Source organism: Syngnathus leptorhynchus, chromosome 11 (assembly GCF_054491065.1).
Source record: "Syngnathus leptorhynchus isolate UIUO chromosome 11, UIUO_Slep, whole genome shotgun sequence".
NCBI lineage: Eukaryota > Metazoa > Chordata > Actinopteri > Syngnathiformes > Syngnathidae > Syngnathus > Syngnathus leptorhynchus.
The window spans coordinates 4810479-4827173 of NC_141205.1; the positions used below are offsets into that span (position 1 = coordinate 4810479).

Genomic DNA, 16695 nt, shown 5'->3' on the forward strand with positions numbered 1-16695 from the left:
TGACATTTAATGCTTTATTTCTTTTTACCTAAACTGTGGACTGTGTTCTTTTTGGAGTGTTGCACGGCACCAGTTAGGGTTAGCAAAAGTGGGTATAGAACAGATATTTGGAAAAAGAAAAAAAAAAAAGCATAACCTGTTGGAGTTTAATTTCTCAGACATGATTTCCCAACACACTTCATTGAAAAGAATGACAACTCATTTGAATCAAACGTTTTTGGTCAAACTATAATATAAAAAGGCACAGTACATGTAAGAAGCTTAAAATGCTTATAAAAATGCAGTAGATATTGGCACTTAAGGGTTGAGGAGGATATCCAGTCAATAGCTAGTAGTTACAATTGCACGATCATATTGGAAGCATAACAGTAATACAACAGCAGCCTCTAGTGGTGAGCACATTAATTCATTTTCTTGCATAGATACGGTGCAAAATACTGCGTGATTTCCATTAGAGATCAGTGTTGATGTTAGTAGTGTTACTGAAGCATATACATTAGTCTGATTGCTAATCAGCCTTACCATATAAAATAAACAAAAAATACAGTGTTAAGTGTGTTTTAAAAGTAGGTTTCAGCTCAATGACACACAATTCTGAAATCAAATAAATGATTTTTTTTTTTCTCCCTTTGGCCCAGTTTCATCCTTGAGGTTGTGGTTATAACCACACATTTATCAATGGATGATTGAGCACACAAAAGAAAACATTCTTCAAGCTGCAGTTGTTTGGTCATTAAAGCCTCAAAACCTCATTAACACAGTTTTGATCCTTAAGTCAGGACTTACTGCAGTGACCAAAGAGGTAGAAAAATTCTTCACGAGTAAAAATCGGATTAGAAAGTCGACGACATGTTGATATAATGCATATTTCATATAAAATTCCACGTTAGTTTTACTTACATTCTTGTGGAAATAGCTTGTTATTGCAGCTAGTAATACAAAACTCACGCATCGGCTTTGTTTGCCAACTCCAGTTGGCCGTTACTTCAGTTGTGGAGACTCGAAGAACCTGGGTCGGGGGCTGGAAGTAGTTTTATTCTTGCCCGTAAATCTGAGGATTGGTTGTGAACAACATATTTAGAATATTGTGCACATTAAACCTAATGATATTTTGCTCTATTCAGCATGTTATGTATAGAAGTAACATTTTGTCTGTGAATGCACTTACAAGGTGGTGCTGGACAGGGTCTGCATCATCCGCTTTGACAGCGAGCTGGAGGAGGGCGTCTTGGTCATCAAATGGTGTTCAGGAGTGGTCAGTGGCCCAAGCATGCTTACTGCCAAAACCACATTAGGGTGAGTTCATACTAATTGGAGGTGCACATGATTGCTTGGAAATGATTGAGGGGGGGGTGCAACATTTTGGTTTCAATTCAACATGTAACCATCACGTATGACCTGCTCTGATTTATTTACCATCATGATTTGGAGTCTCTGGAAAGTTAGTATCCCCCATGTCTATATTATCTGGATGCGCATACTGACTCCAGTAGCTTGCTGAGATACTAAACAAGCGCTCAACTACCTGGAAGGTGGAAAAAAAAAAACGAGTTCAAGTGAATTCAGAAGAAAATAATAACACTCAGAGTATGTTACTTATGAAAGAAGAATATACTTTACCCGTGGTTGTCTGCTTGTGTCACTCAGGACAGTCATTGCGTCTGGGTTTGGAACAGCGTGGCCCACAAGGGTAGGTCCGAACACCCTGGCCAGGTTTGTCACGTCCATCTTTGTATCTGAACACTTTGACACTCTGGGAGGGAAATGCATGCTCACCGTTTGAATATTGAATAAAATACTTGGACTTACAACATCTCACAGGTGAAGCGTTAAAGGTTACGCATCAAAACGTAATGAAAGTTACTTCTGCAGATGGATCATGATGCAGGCCAGAGTGTCTCGGTTGGGTTGAGGCAGCTCGCTGATGGTTTGGCACACCGAGGCAAGACTGTTCCCATCATCCTGGATTTCTACAACGACATCAGCTAACTGATTTCTTTATCCTTGGTGTATTTTGATTAAAGATGTCAAAGATCCTGGTCATTTGTCATCGCTACATCACACCGATTGTTGTCTACAAACACAGTGGATTAAGAAAGAACACTGACCAGCTGACTCCATGAAGGTTTTGTTGAGGCGGAAGGTGAGAAGAGGCTCAGGAAGGTTCCTGAGGAAATCTTTGAGAACGCCAGTGATGACATTGATGTCTTCAACTTTGTTTAGCGCTGGCAGTGTCTTTCCTCGAATCAGCTTCTCCTTCAGCGCTTTCACCTGACGCTCCTGGCCAGAGATTCTGTACAGGCCAACCTAGAAGAGGAGATATGAACAAATACGACACTGTGATACAGTGAACGGGGAATTAACGCAAATATGCAAATATGAATTAAAAATATGTTAAAAAATAAAATCTATAAGACAAGAGGCTCACTCACCTCATGCAGGCCTCTGCGTTCAATCTCTTTGATACAATAGATGACCAAAGCTGGGATCTTTGGAGAAGTGGCTGGCGCAAAGTCAGCCAGGGTGCTCTGCAAACACACGTCGTCAATTGTTTGAATTGTATGTCAAGTTATACGACTAGAGATATCCTGTCTGATAGACATGCTGCACCTACCTCTGCAGTCCGGATGGGAGTGCTGATGCACACGGGATTGCAGGGCAGGGGGCAACAGTCGCGGCACTCTGGGTGAGTCACCATCCTGCAGTCCTGGCAGCGAAGATACATCTTGCCAAACTTTGTTCTTCTCCCGCACGGTGCACAGAACTCTGATTTGATCACCTTTGTGGGTAAAAAAAAAAGTTACACAAAGCCAGAGGAACAGAATGGGAGATCGAAGTATATTTCAGCAGTGACCAAAACTGATTGTACTGAATCAGAACAAATTGCTTGATGGATACAAGGTTATGGTAACGGCTCACTGTTTTGGGAACAAACACGTGCTGCTTTCCTCCTGACTGGGCTTTGGGGGTTCGGAGGTGAGCGGGAAAATCGGAGACCGGTGTGCCGGGTGCTTCGCTGTTGGTTTCCGACAGCTCAGTGGAGGTTGATTCAGCCCAGACTTGGCCAGCTGTCAACAAAATCGCATCGCATGATTTTATAAGAGCAAACTGCATTTGAATTTACAGTTACCACAAGTGAAAAGGGTCATCAGGAATTTCCCACCACTCTTCTTTCTGCCACGTGTCGCATAAGGGATTGTCTCGATAGTGGAGACCGCCTCGACAGCACCGCCATTTACTGGCATGGTGATGGTGGTTTTGGCCACGATGGAGTCATTTATCTAGATCCAATGACATTTTCAGGAAATGTTTTTAAAAGAGAGAGCAGACACACAACAAATGTCAAATTTGAAGTACATTTACTCGATCAGATGGTCGGCCCGCGGAGCGTGGTTTCTTCATGGCTTGAGGGGGAAGCTCAAGCTTTCGAGAGGAACGCTGTGGAATGCAAAGGAAGTTTTAAAAGTAGCCATCTGGTTTGCCTTCTGAAAAGGCTGAAACAATGAGGGAGAAGCCGTGTGGGCTCATTTAAAACACTCTGGAAAATTAACATTTCATGTTTGTGTTTTGAATTTATGAACATTTTCCCACAATGTAAAAAATAATAATAACATTAATGTCATTTTGGTGCATCACAAAAATCTGGTTACCAACACTGTTATGTTGATTTCAAATTTTAGACTCACTCGTTTCGGACGTTTCTGCAGTCTCACTGTCTTCATGACAGAAGGGTCACAGCTCTACAGAAAATGGGATTACCGGTAAATCGCAGCATTGTCTGAATGTACAAATACAAAAGTTTTTATTTGTATAAGGTTGAACATATGTACCAAGGAGTCATCTGTTTGATCAAAGCTGATGTCTGACATGATGGAGGTTGATTCATCAATGGTCATCAATCTGCAAGACAACCAGTGTCATTAGTTAGTGACAGAATTCCGGCAATGTGTTATAAATTGACCAACACTTCTGAATTATGTATATCTTGGCATTTAGAACGTCTCTGTTTAAAAAAAACAGATTAATGGCAAAACACCGATAGAAAAGCTAACCTTCTGCTGGAGTTAAGGTTGGACATAGCAGACTGTGCAGCCTGCGAGTGGGCGCTAAGGAAGGCCAGGGCAGAACGCTGTTCCTCACTTAGGTGGATGCTACTGTTCTCTGTTGTCAGCATGTCCCGGATTAGCTGTAGTTGTCGTTCCTGGTGCAAGATCAGAGGGATGAATCATTTTAGTGATACCTACTTATCTAGTATTTTAAATAATGTATATTTTGCAGTTTGACCATTCAAATACAATGGAATATCCAAAGTCAAGCCCCCTAAAGAGGTACAATTTGGAGCTCAACACAATTTTTCTGGAAAAATATGGCAGTTTAAATGATTGTAATGAGAGACGTCTACATTAAAGCCAAAAGGTAACCTTATAGTGCCTTTAACATCACAAGGTTTCATGACGGTAACTGTTTAGGGCTGGAAAATGTTTGATTTTGGAGGTTACACTGCATATACCAAGCTTCATGATTGAAATGTTACAAACCAGCTTCTCATAGACAGCTTCAGCCTTCTGCCGCCGCCTGATCTCCACATCCACTTGGTTGCGTGCATGCTTCAGTCTGACCTCCAAAGCTCCCCTCTCGGTTTCAACTTTAGCCAGCATCTCTTTGCAGGATAGCAGCTCCTCCCCTGACAGCAACCACTTCTTTCGGCAGTCCTCAAAATTGAGGGCCATCTGGAGAAACTCTATTCAAACAACAGGAAGAATATCTATCACAAGTGGCGACAATAGCCTCTGTGCAAGAAACAATGGTTCTAGTGGTGCTGGTTTCATGTCATGTGCACATAAACTTAAATTTAAGACTGTAAGAATAACTACCATACAATTACAACAAACAAAAAACAAACATGTGCAAACTATTAAAACAATGTAGTAATGTTTACTCAGCTGTATATATTTGATGCACAAACATACATTTATGTGTTACTCTACTATAAATATTGAAAATGTAGATTTGTTGTTGTTGACACTGGAGAAGAGTTGCAATAACTTACGTGGTTCAACGCTGTCATTCAGGGCGTCCATCTGGCTCCGCAAACTTTGGAACTGGTTGTAAAGATTGACCACAGCCGACTCCATTGTTTCCTTCTGCGGCTCGCAACGTTATGCTACATGAAAGCATTATTAGGTGGTAAATCGATGACTCGGTTGACCAAGACTGGCGTACATTAAAGTAACACATACACAGTTTTAACCACAAGATAAAGAAACGCATTTGCATTCTTCTAAATCACATTTATGCAAGTTGTACCCGCAACGAAGCCAACCTCTTGCAGATTTACAAAAAAATAAATAAAAGTAGTTACCTGTGCAACGTATCCCTCACAGTAATGTACGTGACATGTAACGTTCAAAGACGTTAACACAAAACGGAGTTAATTCTCACTCCGATCTTGCAGTGCCACACCTGCCTGATACTGTTTACGCATTCTTCAGCAAAGTTCAAAATCAGCGCCGGTTTTGGATTTCTTCCTCGGTGAATAGACCAGAACTTGCACACTCTAGCTCTACTTCAGGTCTATTGATGTAACTACAACAAGAATGGCTATGATCCAGTAGCTGACGCGCATGCGCAACAATGTCCGGGTTCTCTGGCTTCCTCCCTCATTCCATAAACATGTTACATTCATAGAAGAATAAATTGTCCATAGGTGTGAAATTGAGTATTAATATTTGTTTGGTGTGATAAAATCTTAAATACATGACAAATTTCCCCCTCATCTTTTTTTTTATTTCACCAATATTTTATTGTTTCGTAGAATCATAAAATACAATACAGTGCAAAGGCATTTTCATTCAGGCAACATGAACTCATTTGTGCTGTTTTCATCAAGCACTGCCAACCACCAAGTTGTGCTGCAATATTCTGTTTACAGGGGTTTTTTTTCTTCATTTACAATAAGTGCCTATTTACCTGAGACTGCAACAACAATGTCTAAAATTCATGAAAGCATCTCAAGGGGGAGAAAGGGCAATAAGAGACTAATGCACACGGGTTTTAGAGAAAGCACCTGCATATTGTGCTGACTACACTTTAGTGGCAACATTGGTATAATGGATCCGCAAACACTCTCATGGGGAACACATGGTGGACGCACATCCACTTAGGAGGATGTGCTAAAGCAAAACACACTCTCATTAGACCTTGTGCATATTTGTGCACTCAAAGCAAGAGGCAACATTTTAAGTCTGGAAAGAGAAAACATGTTTTGGAAATATGCACCGTAAACTGATATGCATAGTTGTATCAAAAATATTGGATACAGCACAGCATTCTTAAAGAAAGTCCATCATATCAAATGATATATAGTGACATTAACAATCTTTCTATACAATAAACAAATAGTGAATGACGGTGTCTTTAATGCAAAATAAATTAGTCCTATAAACACTTAGACCTCTGTTTGCAATCATATCATGATTGGAAAAGATGTACAAGATTCATGTGTTGGCCGCATTAAGTCACTATTAACAGCCTGGTACTAAAAGTCAGTCTAAGCCTCTTGGGTTAACTGGACGTTTTAACAAAATGGACCTTCACACAGTAGAAACCACATTCATCACTGTGAGGGGAGGTTAAATGAAATTGTTATTGAGTCGGCATGTTGGGAAAAACCTTGGTCCGGTGAGTGGAGGGAAAAGCTAATGTGCCAGGATGCACTCCAAACAGCCCATCAATTGAATTACAAGTGGAAACTCCCTCCAAGAGAGTTTCCTGGAAAATACTTCCTCGCCTCTTCCTTTCATTATCAGCAGCATCATCAAAAGCAGCAAGACATAATCTTCTTGAGACCCGACGTTCAAATACAAATAATCCTTGTGCAGATTTTATACTTGCATTCTCCGGTTTAATAGATGAGGTTTATGAACACTTACGCTTATTGAAACGCATGCTGATGAAGGCATTCATACATCTGCAATAACGGCTCAGTATTAAATATATTACAGTATCGCATACATATTATGTTTGAAAACATGTACGCACTTGGGTGGGATTGGGAAAATGACTAACTGCTAAGTATTACAAACAAAATTTACACTGCCTGTATAAAGGAATGAAAACTGTAGGTGAAAAGAAGTCATCCAAAGAAGCTGTTGTTCATATCCTCCGGTTAGTTGCAGAAGCTCCCGCTTTCAGAATAATGTGCAAAATGTCCTCACGCAATTTCTCATGATCTCATGGTGCAAATAGGAATGACAATGATGAGAATGATAGCAAGTACAACAGCGATGAGCGCCAACAACTTGCAAACTTTGGCCCGGCGGAGGCCAGCCTCTTTACGCCTGAGTAACGCATCATAGCCCGGAGTGTAGATGTCGTCCATCCAGAACTCCATGTTGTTAGGGTTGAGAGAATCACGACCCTGCGCGACATTATCATTTCATTTTACACAACAATCTAGACAGCACGGACGATTGAGAGTCATTCACTTAAAAATACCTGCAAAGGGGAGACTCGTGACTCTCGCTCGTCTACAGTCCAGACGGCTCTTCCTCTCCCTTCTGCCAATCTGGGGTCCATCATTTTCCCTGCGGCGAGGCCCCCAGTCAGGCTGCTTTCTTTGTTGCCAAACAAGGATGAGCTAAATACTTGCTCCACCAAGCTGGAAGACTTCTGAGAGAGAAGTTTGGCAGTTCTGCTTGACTGCTCTTCCTAGAAACAGAATTACCTTCAAATTGTCATCAAATACTATCAATGTATCAATTTTATGACTGTTAATACTTTTAACATCTATCCATCCATTTTCTATATTGCTTGTCCGCTAAGTCACGGTTGAACTTGAGTTATCCAAACTGCATGCTGAAAAAGTTGCGTATGTTAGAGAAATACTCCACCTGTCCAGTTTTCTCTTGTGATTTGCCACCTTTCATTTTGGAGAAAGTCACCATCCAGTCTTTTGCCATGCTTGACACATTTGATCGCTTGGAATCCGACGGGCCTTTCTCCCCGGGCTCGTTTGTCGAGGCGCGACGAGACGCTTTTCCGTCTTTGCCCGCTTTTGTCTCACCTTGACATTTACCACTGTCTGTCTGCTCCCCAGGAGCGTTCCATTTGTTCCAGTCCAGACTATGAGTGCTGGTTGCAGGAAAGTAATGCTCGGATACAGATAAAGGCTGAGGCTCAGATGATTCTGAGGGGGTGATGGGATGGCTCATGAAGGAGGACACGCCGCTGAGGGGCTCCAGCCATCGGCCACCGCTGCTCTGTGCGCCATCGACGGCGGGCTGCGGGATTTTTTCATCCAGTCGCTGCAAAGCAGACAAGACCTGAGAGATCTCCGCTTTTACCTCATTTAGTGATTCCAACTGTCGCTCGATCTGGTTCATACGGAGCAGTAGCTTGCACACGCTGGCTTTTAGTCCATCATCGCTGCTTTCCAGAGAATGAAAAAGCCTCTGGAGTTGGCCTAGGCGGCCCCGTCTGGCCTCTGGGGTATCCTGGTTGAGTGCCCCGGATCCATCGTTAGGGTGCAGGACTCCCGTGGAACCACACATACTTATGTCATCTAAAAAGCGGAAGATGGCACTTATGTCATCATCGGCAAAGTCCGGATCATCCAAAGAAGTCATGAAGGACAGGCGGTCTGCATGGACCAAGCTACGAAGACGCCGAGTGTCAGGAGGATCGGTCTGGGTTCCTTGAGCCTTCATTTCGTCAAATTCAATGTCCCCAATCTCGCCCCCCAAAGAACCCCCCATTTTGCTCATAGCGGGCCTTGATCGCCTTTGTAGTTTTCCACCGCGGGTTTCAGGTCCCATACCAACACCGGCTGGGCTGATCCGGTCCTCCAGACTGTGACTCTTGTTGCTCCAGATGGGCCTTTGCCCTCTGGGAGGCTTCAAGTGTTTCTGGGACCGCTCTGGGATAGATCCAGGTCCAAAATAAGTGGAGTCCTGTAGGTCATCCAAACTTTCATGTTTGGTCCGCTCTTCCGGAGCCTGCTGGACTGCGGTGGGCGAAGGGTAAGGGTTAGGGATCATTTCAAAGTTTTGATTGTCAAAGCCTTTCCCCCCCTTGGGACTGGGAGACTCACTGTTGACGGTCACCTGTGGTATGAGAGGCGGCTGATTGTGGAAGTCCTTCTTAAAGATGTTTCTCTTCTGGTCGATCGATGACTCCTGTTCGGTTTCAAACACCTCAACCGGAGCTGAATCGCCACTTGACTCGCTGTCCGTTTCCAAAGGCAGGTAAATATCCTTCATGGTCTTGGCGGGGATCTGCCCACTGGAATACAAAAGTGTGGTGTGAGGCAAGTCGAAAGACACAGCCCGCGTCCTGACGGGAGGGGGCGTTACAAGCGAGATAGGATCGGGGGGGAGACTGCCACGCTTACGCACTGAGTAATTGGAATGTGGAAAGAGCAAGTGCTTGTCGATAAGACTTGCACTGGAGTCAGAGTGAGTGCGTACTCTCTCCCTACTCGGAACGTTCAGGTGGTGGATCCCGGGCAGACTGGGACCTGGGGACTGGTCCACAGGCAGGACCATCTGAGTTCTCATTGGTTGGCTGTCATCAGTGGCCCCACCCGTCATCTGAATAAGGTTAAAGATTGTCACGATGTCAGCAGCGACACCTATTGGTGACAGCCCTTGTCCCCTGGTGGAAACTCTATCCCTAAAAAGAGTGGCTGGAAAACAGGGGTCCCGGCTAGCAGCAGCAAACAACAAACTCCTGAGCTCGATGAGGTGTTCCAAGTCAAAGCGGGTGCTGACCATACGACAAAGGTCCTGGAAGGTCAACCACTGACGCATGGTGGCCAGTTCTTCAAGGATCCCCAAAAGGACTCCAGGGTATTCTTGCTGCAGGTTTGCCATGGCTGGCCACCTGAGAAATAAATCACAGCAATGTAAAAAAACAATAATTTGAATACTATTCACAGCAATGTGCCCTTTTTAAGAATTATGATCCAATTTTGTTGTGTGTGCTATTTAATTTTGCAAAAATGTATTTGTTGGAAAAAATAAAAGACAAAATCTGTGTGTATTTTACTGTAGGCTATTTTGCCGTAGAACGATTCTTTAAAGAAAAAAAACACACACACACACACACACACACACACAAACAAATCAATAACACTTAAATTTAGTGGTAGAATACATTGAAAAATAACTGAAACTAATGTAGATTTTTTTTTATCAGATGATAGATGATAGGGCATTACCTCGAAAAACCTTCCGTGTGAATTTAGACAACGACCTTATTTGGGAGCCCTAAAATAACTCCAACACTATGACGCGTTGCAAGGTACATTCCCATTTCATTTGACATAAAGTCAATGCTCCAGAATAGAAGCAAATTCTATCACTGAATGTTCCGCAGATGATTCATAATATAATATAAAATATTAATTTGCTCCATACGTGCAGTCCAGTGCATTTAGTGCCGTCGTTGTAAACATCAAGGACATACAGACGAACATGCACACTCACCTGAATGTTTTAAATAGCAACTTCAGCCACTCATATATCCGTCAATAGTGGAAAAATAATGATCCGATCCAAATCATACTACCCTCCTTTGGTGTGTCTCTTGTGTTTGTAGCCGTAGAGTCCGCAGCTCAAGCAGGAGAGAAAATTAGAAATCAGGTCATCTTCCCACAAGTCGCTGCAGTCCCCTACGGGACCTCAATATACATCCAAAATGGTTTCCCTTGCCACTATTGAGTGTCATTACCTATAAAATCAGTGCAGCCACTCTGTGGATGACTTCAGAGTGACAAACACTCTGACAGGATGGCTTACTCGAAAGATTATATCTCCAAGGTGTCATCCAGGTCATGCGAGCAATTTGCTAATATAAAAAGAGCAGATTAAAATTTGATGTCTTCTAATTGACACACTTTACACACCAATAGACCATCAATCTGGGCTAGATTGCCTGTTAGATTGCCATCTCCAAACACAAGTGTCTGCCTAGCTCCAGTCCTCCCAGACTTCACCATTACTCTGCATTATAGACCATAAAGTGTTGTACTTAAAACCCCATTAAGACAAGGGAGGGTCGAGGCTTTCATCTGAGTGGTTGCACTCTCCTACAATCCGAATTGACATGGCTAATTTGCCTGGTAACTCAAGAGAAGTACATCCATTGAGCAATGGGAGAATCGATGCGGCAAACAAGCTGTGCAATGAGACAAATGTTGACAAAGTTGCAATGTGTAATGAGGACAATACATACAATAATGCAATTCTCGGCTTTCCGAAATAATAGAAACAGTTGAGAGAATACTGTTTGCTTGCTGTTGTTCCAAGATGGCTGTCCAAGAAACATAAAGGATGTGTTTGGTGTGGAGGAACAACATCAGACATTTCAATAGATTCTATATTGAAATGATGGATGGAAATACAGCAATAGGAAAAAGCAATGCATGGGAAAACTGTATTGTATTTAAAACATAACCCTTTGGTTTTGAGACCAAGTAGACTATACAATACCAAATATATAAAAAACATTTTCAACTGATATGAGTCTCTGGCTCTCTTTTTTTCTTTTTTGTCAGTTTCGATGAGGCTGCAGTGACAACAGTTGGAGTCAGTGATGGATTCAAGGCCGGATCTAGGGCTGGGTTCCGGGCAAGAAGGTCCATTATAGAGGCATTCACTTCCCCTGTGGGACACGAATTCATGAAGAACAAGCAAAGCATGAGCGTGGTTTCCCCCACCAGAGAATATGGGCTTACCCGTGTTGTCATCTTCATCGCTGTCTTCTATGTCTGGACTGTGGATTGATACCCGAGCCAATGCTGCCAAATCACTTATGAAGCTTCTTTCTGCCTCCTAATGGACACGACAACACGGTGCTCACGGAACTGATAAACATCTTATGTCTGATCTGCTTTATATTGACTAACCTGTAGTAGTCCATTGATCCTTTTTAACGTTTGAGTCTGGGCTACTTTTCTTCGTCTCAGTTCCTCACACATAATCTCCTGCTCCAGATCGCAATGCTCTAACAACTTCCTTTTGTGGACCTCAACCCTGAAAAAAAAAAAAAAAGTCATAGATGCCACTTAATTAAAAAAAAATATTGTGCTTCTTGTACCTCTGTTGAAACTTAGCAGAGGTGGGTTTCCTTCCCCAGTTCTCCAGCTCCCGTATCAACGCTTTGTTCAACCGACTGCTACCGGAGGCTTCCTCAGTCACATCTGCATAGAAATCATATGATTCAAACCAAATTCTCTGTCAAAAGATGCAATAAGAATTTAGTCGTGTGGTCGTCTCACCAAGATTTGTGTTTGACTGAGGTGGCTGTAGTTTTTGAGCAATATCTCCTAAGCTAGCATAGTAGCTTTGGACGAGAGCAGTAAGAGAATCTTTGGTCACGTATACACTCTCAGAAGCAGCCTCTGTTAGATGGCGCTAAGGGGGAAACGGTATGAAGAAATTCTTTGTTACTATGGTAGGACTGGGGAAAAAAAATCTGTAGTTCCCTGAGAAAACACCTTCAAGTCGTCTTCATTCGTAGAGCTGCTTTGTGATTCAGAGAGCCGGCCTTCCATCAGCTGTAAGATGGCGTGGCTGAGGACGTTTCCGAGCACTAACTGCGCATGATTCTGAAGAATCCCTGTCCCTGTTTCTAACTCAGACAAGAATTCCTGATGGAAACTATGACTCACCAGTTGACTCTCTGGAACCAGATGCTTCTCTGCTAGACTAGCACTGCTGTCCTATTGTTATGAGGTCACAAAAGCAAAAAGTAATTCAAGATGTTCATGGATGATTTCTCAATATTCTCCCTACCTTGAGAGCTGAATCAACACAGGAATGGACTGTGGCGGGCTCCTTCATCAGCAAAGCCCGAAAGTTGGTCTGAGACAGAACCTTCAGCTTGGAAAGTCTCATCTCTTTAAGCAGGTGTAGACAAAAGTGTCTGGCCATGAAGTGGCGCTGCACGCACGCCAGCAGGTGCTCATGTTTCTTATCCAGCAACTCCCCCACTTGACTGAGAAAAGGTCCAGTTGGACAATAATATGAACATGACTTTAAGGACTGCCCCTGAAGCATGCCATCTTTTAGTGGTGGTTCAGTATCACCTGTTAAGTGTGTAGCTCTGACTGACCACCATGGCTCGTAGGATTTTCATCTGCTGGTTCTTCAGATGCTTGAGGCTGGCATGCATTAGAGCAGTGGACTCAGTCCATACCTTGAAAAAAAATGAGTCAATGAAACCTATTGAGAACAGACTACAGTGCAGAAAATGCACAACCAATATAAATACTAATAAATACGGATTGTGCAGTTTGGTATCTGTACCTGTCCTTCTTGATCAATCTGAGCCTGCATTTGCTCCATTTGCAGTTTGGCCGTTGTCTCCACCCGCTGCTGATGTGCAGAAAACTGCTGCTCTACGTCCATCCACAGCGCTTGACAGCGTTCGGCAGACAGCTTGCACTGGGCGGTAACAGACGTGCAAAAGATATCTTTGGTTCGTTCTTCGAGCCTCTTTGACCAGCTGCTGCGGAGTTTCTGAAGAGAAGACGTGGTCAAAATAAAATGTCTACTGTGACAAATATTGGGCAGTATTTAAAAGACTTACTGTCCAAACGTTGCAGAGGTTGTCAGCCATCCGGTCGTTTTGTTGGAGTTCCAAATCACAAAGCTTCTGCCTTTGTTTAAATAATAGATCTTGATATGCCTAAAGGTGATGAATATACACAATTAATATCAACAGCTATTGGAGCTGTGTGGTTGAAAAAGGACATTAACGTTTTGACGACTTGTATCTAGTAAGAAAAAAATGGGTCTCTGGCATGACTGCGCATTTGCCATCCAAATATGTGCTCACCTTTGAAAGCTGCTCTGGGTCACTGTGAGTTTGCCTTAGCTCCAGCACACGAGTCCTCTCCTTGTCGTGGCTCCTCTGAAGCTTTTTTCGCTTTGCCTCCATTTTGCTACACTTTTCAACCAGCAACTCTTTTGTTTTCCTTATGTAATCTGGATTGTGCCCAAAAGATTTAAATTGAACTTGACAAAGTGAGAATGACAATATTATTCAAATTAGAAATAAATATATTAAAAATGAAAGCTTATGAATGACGTTAACTGACAAAGACAAAAAAAAAAAAAATGTAAGACTTTTTTGTCAAATACGATACAGGCTTTTTCAGGTTTCGGTTCATTTTTACTTATTAATAAAAAAAAATCTGTATTAGAGAATTCAGCCCACCCTCTCTGCACAGTTGAAGACTTTCTGTAAGCGCATGCTGCACTTGAGAAAGTATCGTTTCCATGCAGCTGAAAGTCAAAACATCCTCGCTAGTCAGTTGCTCCAGGGCCGTAGCCATCAAGCTCTGCCTCAGAGATGCTTCCTGCTGGACTAAGGCAGGTTGGGACTGGAGAAGCCCCGTCAGCTCCTCCCACCATAACAGCTTCTGGTAAATTTGCTGGAAAAGATGAACACCAGGTTAGTCCTCAAAAAAAAAAAAAAAAAAAAAAAAAGACAATTTAGACAGCCATCTGGTAACCATTATTTGAGTTTCTTGAGCTTTCATGAGGTGATTCTCGACCAAAACAAGAGTCTGGTTGAGAGCGACTGTTGCATCACGAGCTTCCTCCGCAGGGAACCTGCTGGTTCTCTTCATCACATGCTGGCATAGATCCTCCACCACTTTGCTGAAACTTTTGGACTGCAAATAGGATGGAATATCACTAAGAATCTAGTTCCGATATGAGTCACAAATTTTTACCATTTGAAGGCTGCTTTCCAGAATATTCTTTTGAGACCTCTCCATTTCCTCCAAAGTACAAGGAGCATCCAAATTATCATCACTGGCAATATGGGCTGATGGCAGCTGTTTCTTTAGCTCCTCCACTTCCTAAAAAAACAGTGTATGCTTTCTTACAGATTTAAAACTTAAACTTGGCTGTATCCTTTCAAGTTCAAATCCAGTTAATTGTTGAAAGTTTAATTTATTTATTTTTTCAAAATAATAGGTTACCTTTTGCTGCACTTGAAGAATACGCTTAGTGAAATCTGCATCATTTGTGTCTCTTGGAAAATAACTGCAAAATATTTTTTTCACCATTTGAAGGTAAATCTAAGACAGGAAGATGCAATAGATTAGAGAAAAGGTGTTTTATCACCAGTATCACCAGTACTAAGGCATGCTCATGAAATGCTGCCTCTTAAATCATGTGATAGGAATAAAATGACAAACACTCACAATATATTTTTCATCCATAAGTTGAGCGCAAAGCTGTTCGACATCCTTCAGTGCCAAACAATGGAGGTTGATCCTTGCTTCAAAACTACAACAGAAACGCTCATTTAGCAAGACAAAATCACTCAGAGTCAATGTTACATCCTGTGAATGTTAAAAAAAAAAAAAAATTCTAAAAGCCCAACAACACCTACCCTTTTTGTGTCAGTGTGTAGGGGTAGTGGGAGACCCTGACAAAGCTCTGGTTCTGCAGGTGCTTGGGGACCGATGAAGAGGAGATGAACTGGCTGCCGTCATCGTTGTCCAGATCTTGACTTAGAGAGTCTCCCTCCGTGAAGGATGACGACGAATCCTCCTTTGGCATTGTCGGCAACTTGGAGCATTCGTGAAGAGAAGGGTTGGATGCTCCGTCTGCCAAAGGCTGCCACAAAGATTGTTGAATGAAACAAGACACCATCAGATATTATAATACAAGCACGACTGCAAACAAAAAGAAAAAGCGGGCGGTTATCTTTAAGTGTGCGAATAGATTATGCAACACGCAAATATGCAGTTATAAACTTACTCTGTATTTTTGGTTGATGGGGTAGACCACTTTTGCTCTTGAGGCAAATGCTGCAACATCACTGTTCATCGGTTCCTGTTTCTTCTCCTGTTCCATATTAAATGGAAGGGAAAAAAAAATCAATAAAATGAAGACACGCGGGTTAAAAACTAAAAGACGTATGATACTTTGTCATTAGTTGCAGCAGGCGGGGCTTCTTTTCTGTTGTTGCTCGCATGATCGCTGGTGATGTTTTCCACTTCTCCATCATCAGATTCAAGGAGCCTTCTTGCATTGTGCCCCTGGTGGAATACAACAAATGCGCACTAAGTCGAAATGCGTAAAATGGGTGGGAAAAGTAGTTTTTTTGGCGGTTGCTTACCTGTCTTGTCAAAATTAAAGTCTTCAGGCAGAACGTATACAAAAGTGCAGCGGCTAATATTCCCGTTAGTCCACCACAAACTGTTGCCACTGTCAATAGTCCTGTGTAGACGTGCAGCGACTCAACGTAATTGACTAAAACGTCAGTATTACATTCGACTACTAAATTCTGCTCGGACATTTCTCCGTGGGCGCAGTTCCGCACAAAATAGCATATTGATGAAAGTCTCACAATAAAATCACGGTTGTAATTGTGACCTTAAGCATATCCCCGCCTTCATAAAGTTCAAACCTTACAAAAGAATCCAGGAAAACTAATGTGCATCTTCAACAAAAGTTTTACCAGCTCAAATCTCTGCAAAGTTTTCAACCAACCAGCAACTAAAATATATAAGCTTTCAAAATAAAAAAAATCTTCTTAGTCACGCGTCAGAAAATAGAGAGTACTTTAATGGATCAGTTTAGTGTGACTACGTCAAATCCAAATATTAAATGTTTATTTTTGTATGTGGGCTGGCATCTATTCCCTTCAGTTTTAGTGAACGCACTATTT

The 16695-nt window shown here is 42.3% G+C and overlaps 3 protein-coding genes across 5 annotated transcripts; all 3 read right to left on the bottom strand.

Annotated features, from left to right (window-relative positions):
• LOC147048959 (rac GTPase-activating protein 1-like) lies at positions 1 to 5542 on the bottom strand. 2 transcript variants are annotated; one of them, XM_085923936.1, is made up of 17 exons: positions 5363 to 5542; positions 5051 to 5164; positions 4539 to 4741; positions 4053 to 4201; positions 3831 to 3900; positions 3687 to 3740; positions 3364 to 3438; positions 3164 to 3281; positions 2920 to 3068; positions 2615 to 2779; positions 2433 to 2528; positions 2109 to 2307; positions 1865 to 1970; positions 1621 to 1753; positions 1417 to 1525; positions 1169 to 1277; positions 1 to 1051 (listed from the first exon to the last, which is right to left on the bottom strand). In XM_085923936.1, the coding sequence occupies exons 2-17, from the start codon at positions 5133 to 5135 to the stop codon at positions 982 to 984; spliced, it is 1890 nt and encodes a 629-aa protein (XP_085780062.1). In that variant the 5' UTR covers positions 5136 to 5164; positions 5363 to 5542; the 3' UTR covers positions 1 to 981. The 2 variants fall into 2 exon arrangements, with proteins under 2 accessions (XP_085780062.1, XP_085780061.1); XM_085923935.1 differs by having other exon boundaries at positions 3358 to 3438.
• A 1628-nt stretch (positions 5543 to 7170) lies between these two features.
• On the bottom strand, positions 7171 to 9872 carry minar1 (membrane integral NOTCH2 associated receptor 1). Its single transcript, XM_085924828.1, has 3 exons — positions 7893 to 9872; positions 7498 to 7710; positions 7171 to 7420 (listed from the first exon to the last, which is right to left on the bottom strand). Exons 1-3 carry the CDS (start codon positions 9870 to 9872, stop codon positions 7226 to 7228), a joined length of 2388 nt encoding a protein of 795 aa, XP_085780954.1. The 3' UTR covers positions 7171 to 7225.
• Positions 9873 to 11027: 1155 nt separating this feature from the next.
• evc (EvC ciliary complex subunit 1) lies at positions 11028 to 16564 on the bottom strand. 2 transcript variants are annotated; one of them, XM_085925036.1, is made up of 21 exons: positions 16144 to 16564; positions 15950 to 16063; positions 15783 to 15869; positions 15412 to 15638; positions 15221 to 15305; positions 14996 to 15094; positions 14744 to 14872; positions 14522 to 14683; positions 14224 to 14440; positions 13843 to 13991; positions 13594 to 13692; positions 13311 to 13523; positions 13091 to 13200; positions 12798 to 12999; positions 12674 to 12724; positions 12500 to 12559; positions 12281 to 12416; positions 12100 to 12202; positions 11909 to 12035; positions 11738 to 11834; positions 11028 to 11664 (listed from the first exon to the last, which is right to left on the bottom strand). In XM_085925036.1, exons 1-21 carry the CDS (start codon positions 16321 to 16323, stop codon positions 11513 to 11515), a joined length of 2799 nt encoding a protein of 932 aa, XP_085781162.1. In that variant the 5' UTR covers positions 16324 to 16564; the 3' UTR covers positions 11028 to 11512. The 2 variants fall into 2 exon arrangements, with proteins under 2 accessions (XP_085781162.1, XP_085781161.1); XM_085925035.1 differs by having other exon boundaries at positions 11030 to 11664; positions 12500 to 12724; positions 16144 to 16562.
• Positions 16565 to 16695: the final 131 nt, after the last annotated feature.

Excerpts from the sequence above, each read along its gene's own strand:
- minar1 (XM_085924828.1), bottom strand. The coding sequence starts at position 9,872 with ATGGCAAACCTGCAGCAAGAATACCCTGGAGTCCTTTTGGGGATCCTT. Across the intron at positions 7,711-7,892 it reads CACAAGAGAAAACTGGACAG|GAAGAGCAGTCAAGCAGAAC; the intron begins GTGGAGTATTTC and ends TTCTGTTTCTAG. Across the intron at positions 7,421-7,497 it reads CACGAGTCTCCCCTTTGCAG|GGTCGTGATTCTCTCAACCC; the intron begins GTATTTTTAAGT and ends AATGTCGCGCAG.
- LOC147048959 (XM_085923935.1), bottom strand. The coding sequence starts at position 5,135 with ATGGAGTCGGCTGTGGTCAATCTTTACAACCAGTTCCAAAGTTTGCGG. Across the intron at positions 1,971-2,108 it reads AACCTTCATGGAGTCAGCTG|AAATCCAGGATGATGGGAAC; the intron begins GTCAGTGTTCTT and ends ATGTCGTTGTAG. Across the intron at positions 1,526-1,620 it reads ACACAAGCAGACAACCACGG|GTAGTTGAGCGCTTGTTTAG; the intron begins GTAAAGTATATT and ends TCCACCTTCCAG.
- evc (XM_085925035.1), bottom strand. The coding sequence starts at position 16,323 with ATGTCCGAGCAGAATTTAGTAGTCGAATGTAATACTGACGTTTTAGTC. Across the intron at positions 13,201-13,310 it reads AGATTGATCAAGAAGGACAG|GTATGGACTGAGTCCACTGC; the intron begins GTACAGATACCA and ends TTTTTTTTCAAG. Across the intron at positions 12,036-12,099 it reads TCTGCTAAGTTTCAACAGAG|GGTTGAGGTCCACAAAAGGA; the intron begins GTACAAGAAGCA and ends TTTTTTTTTCAG.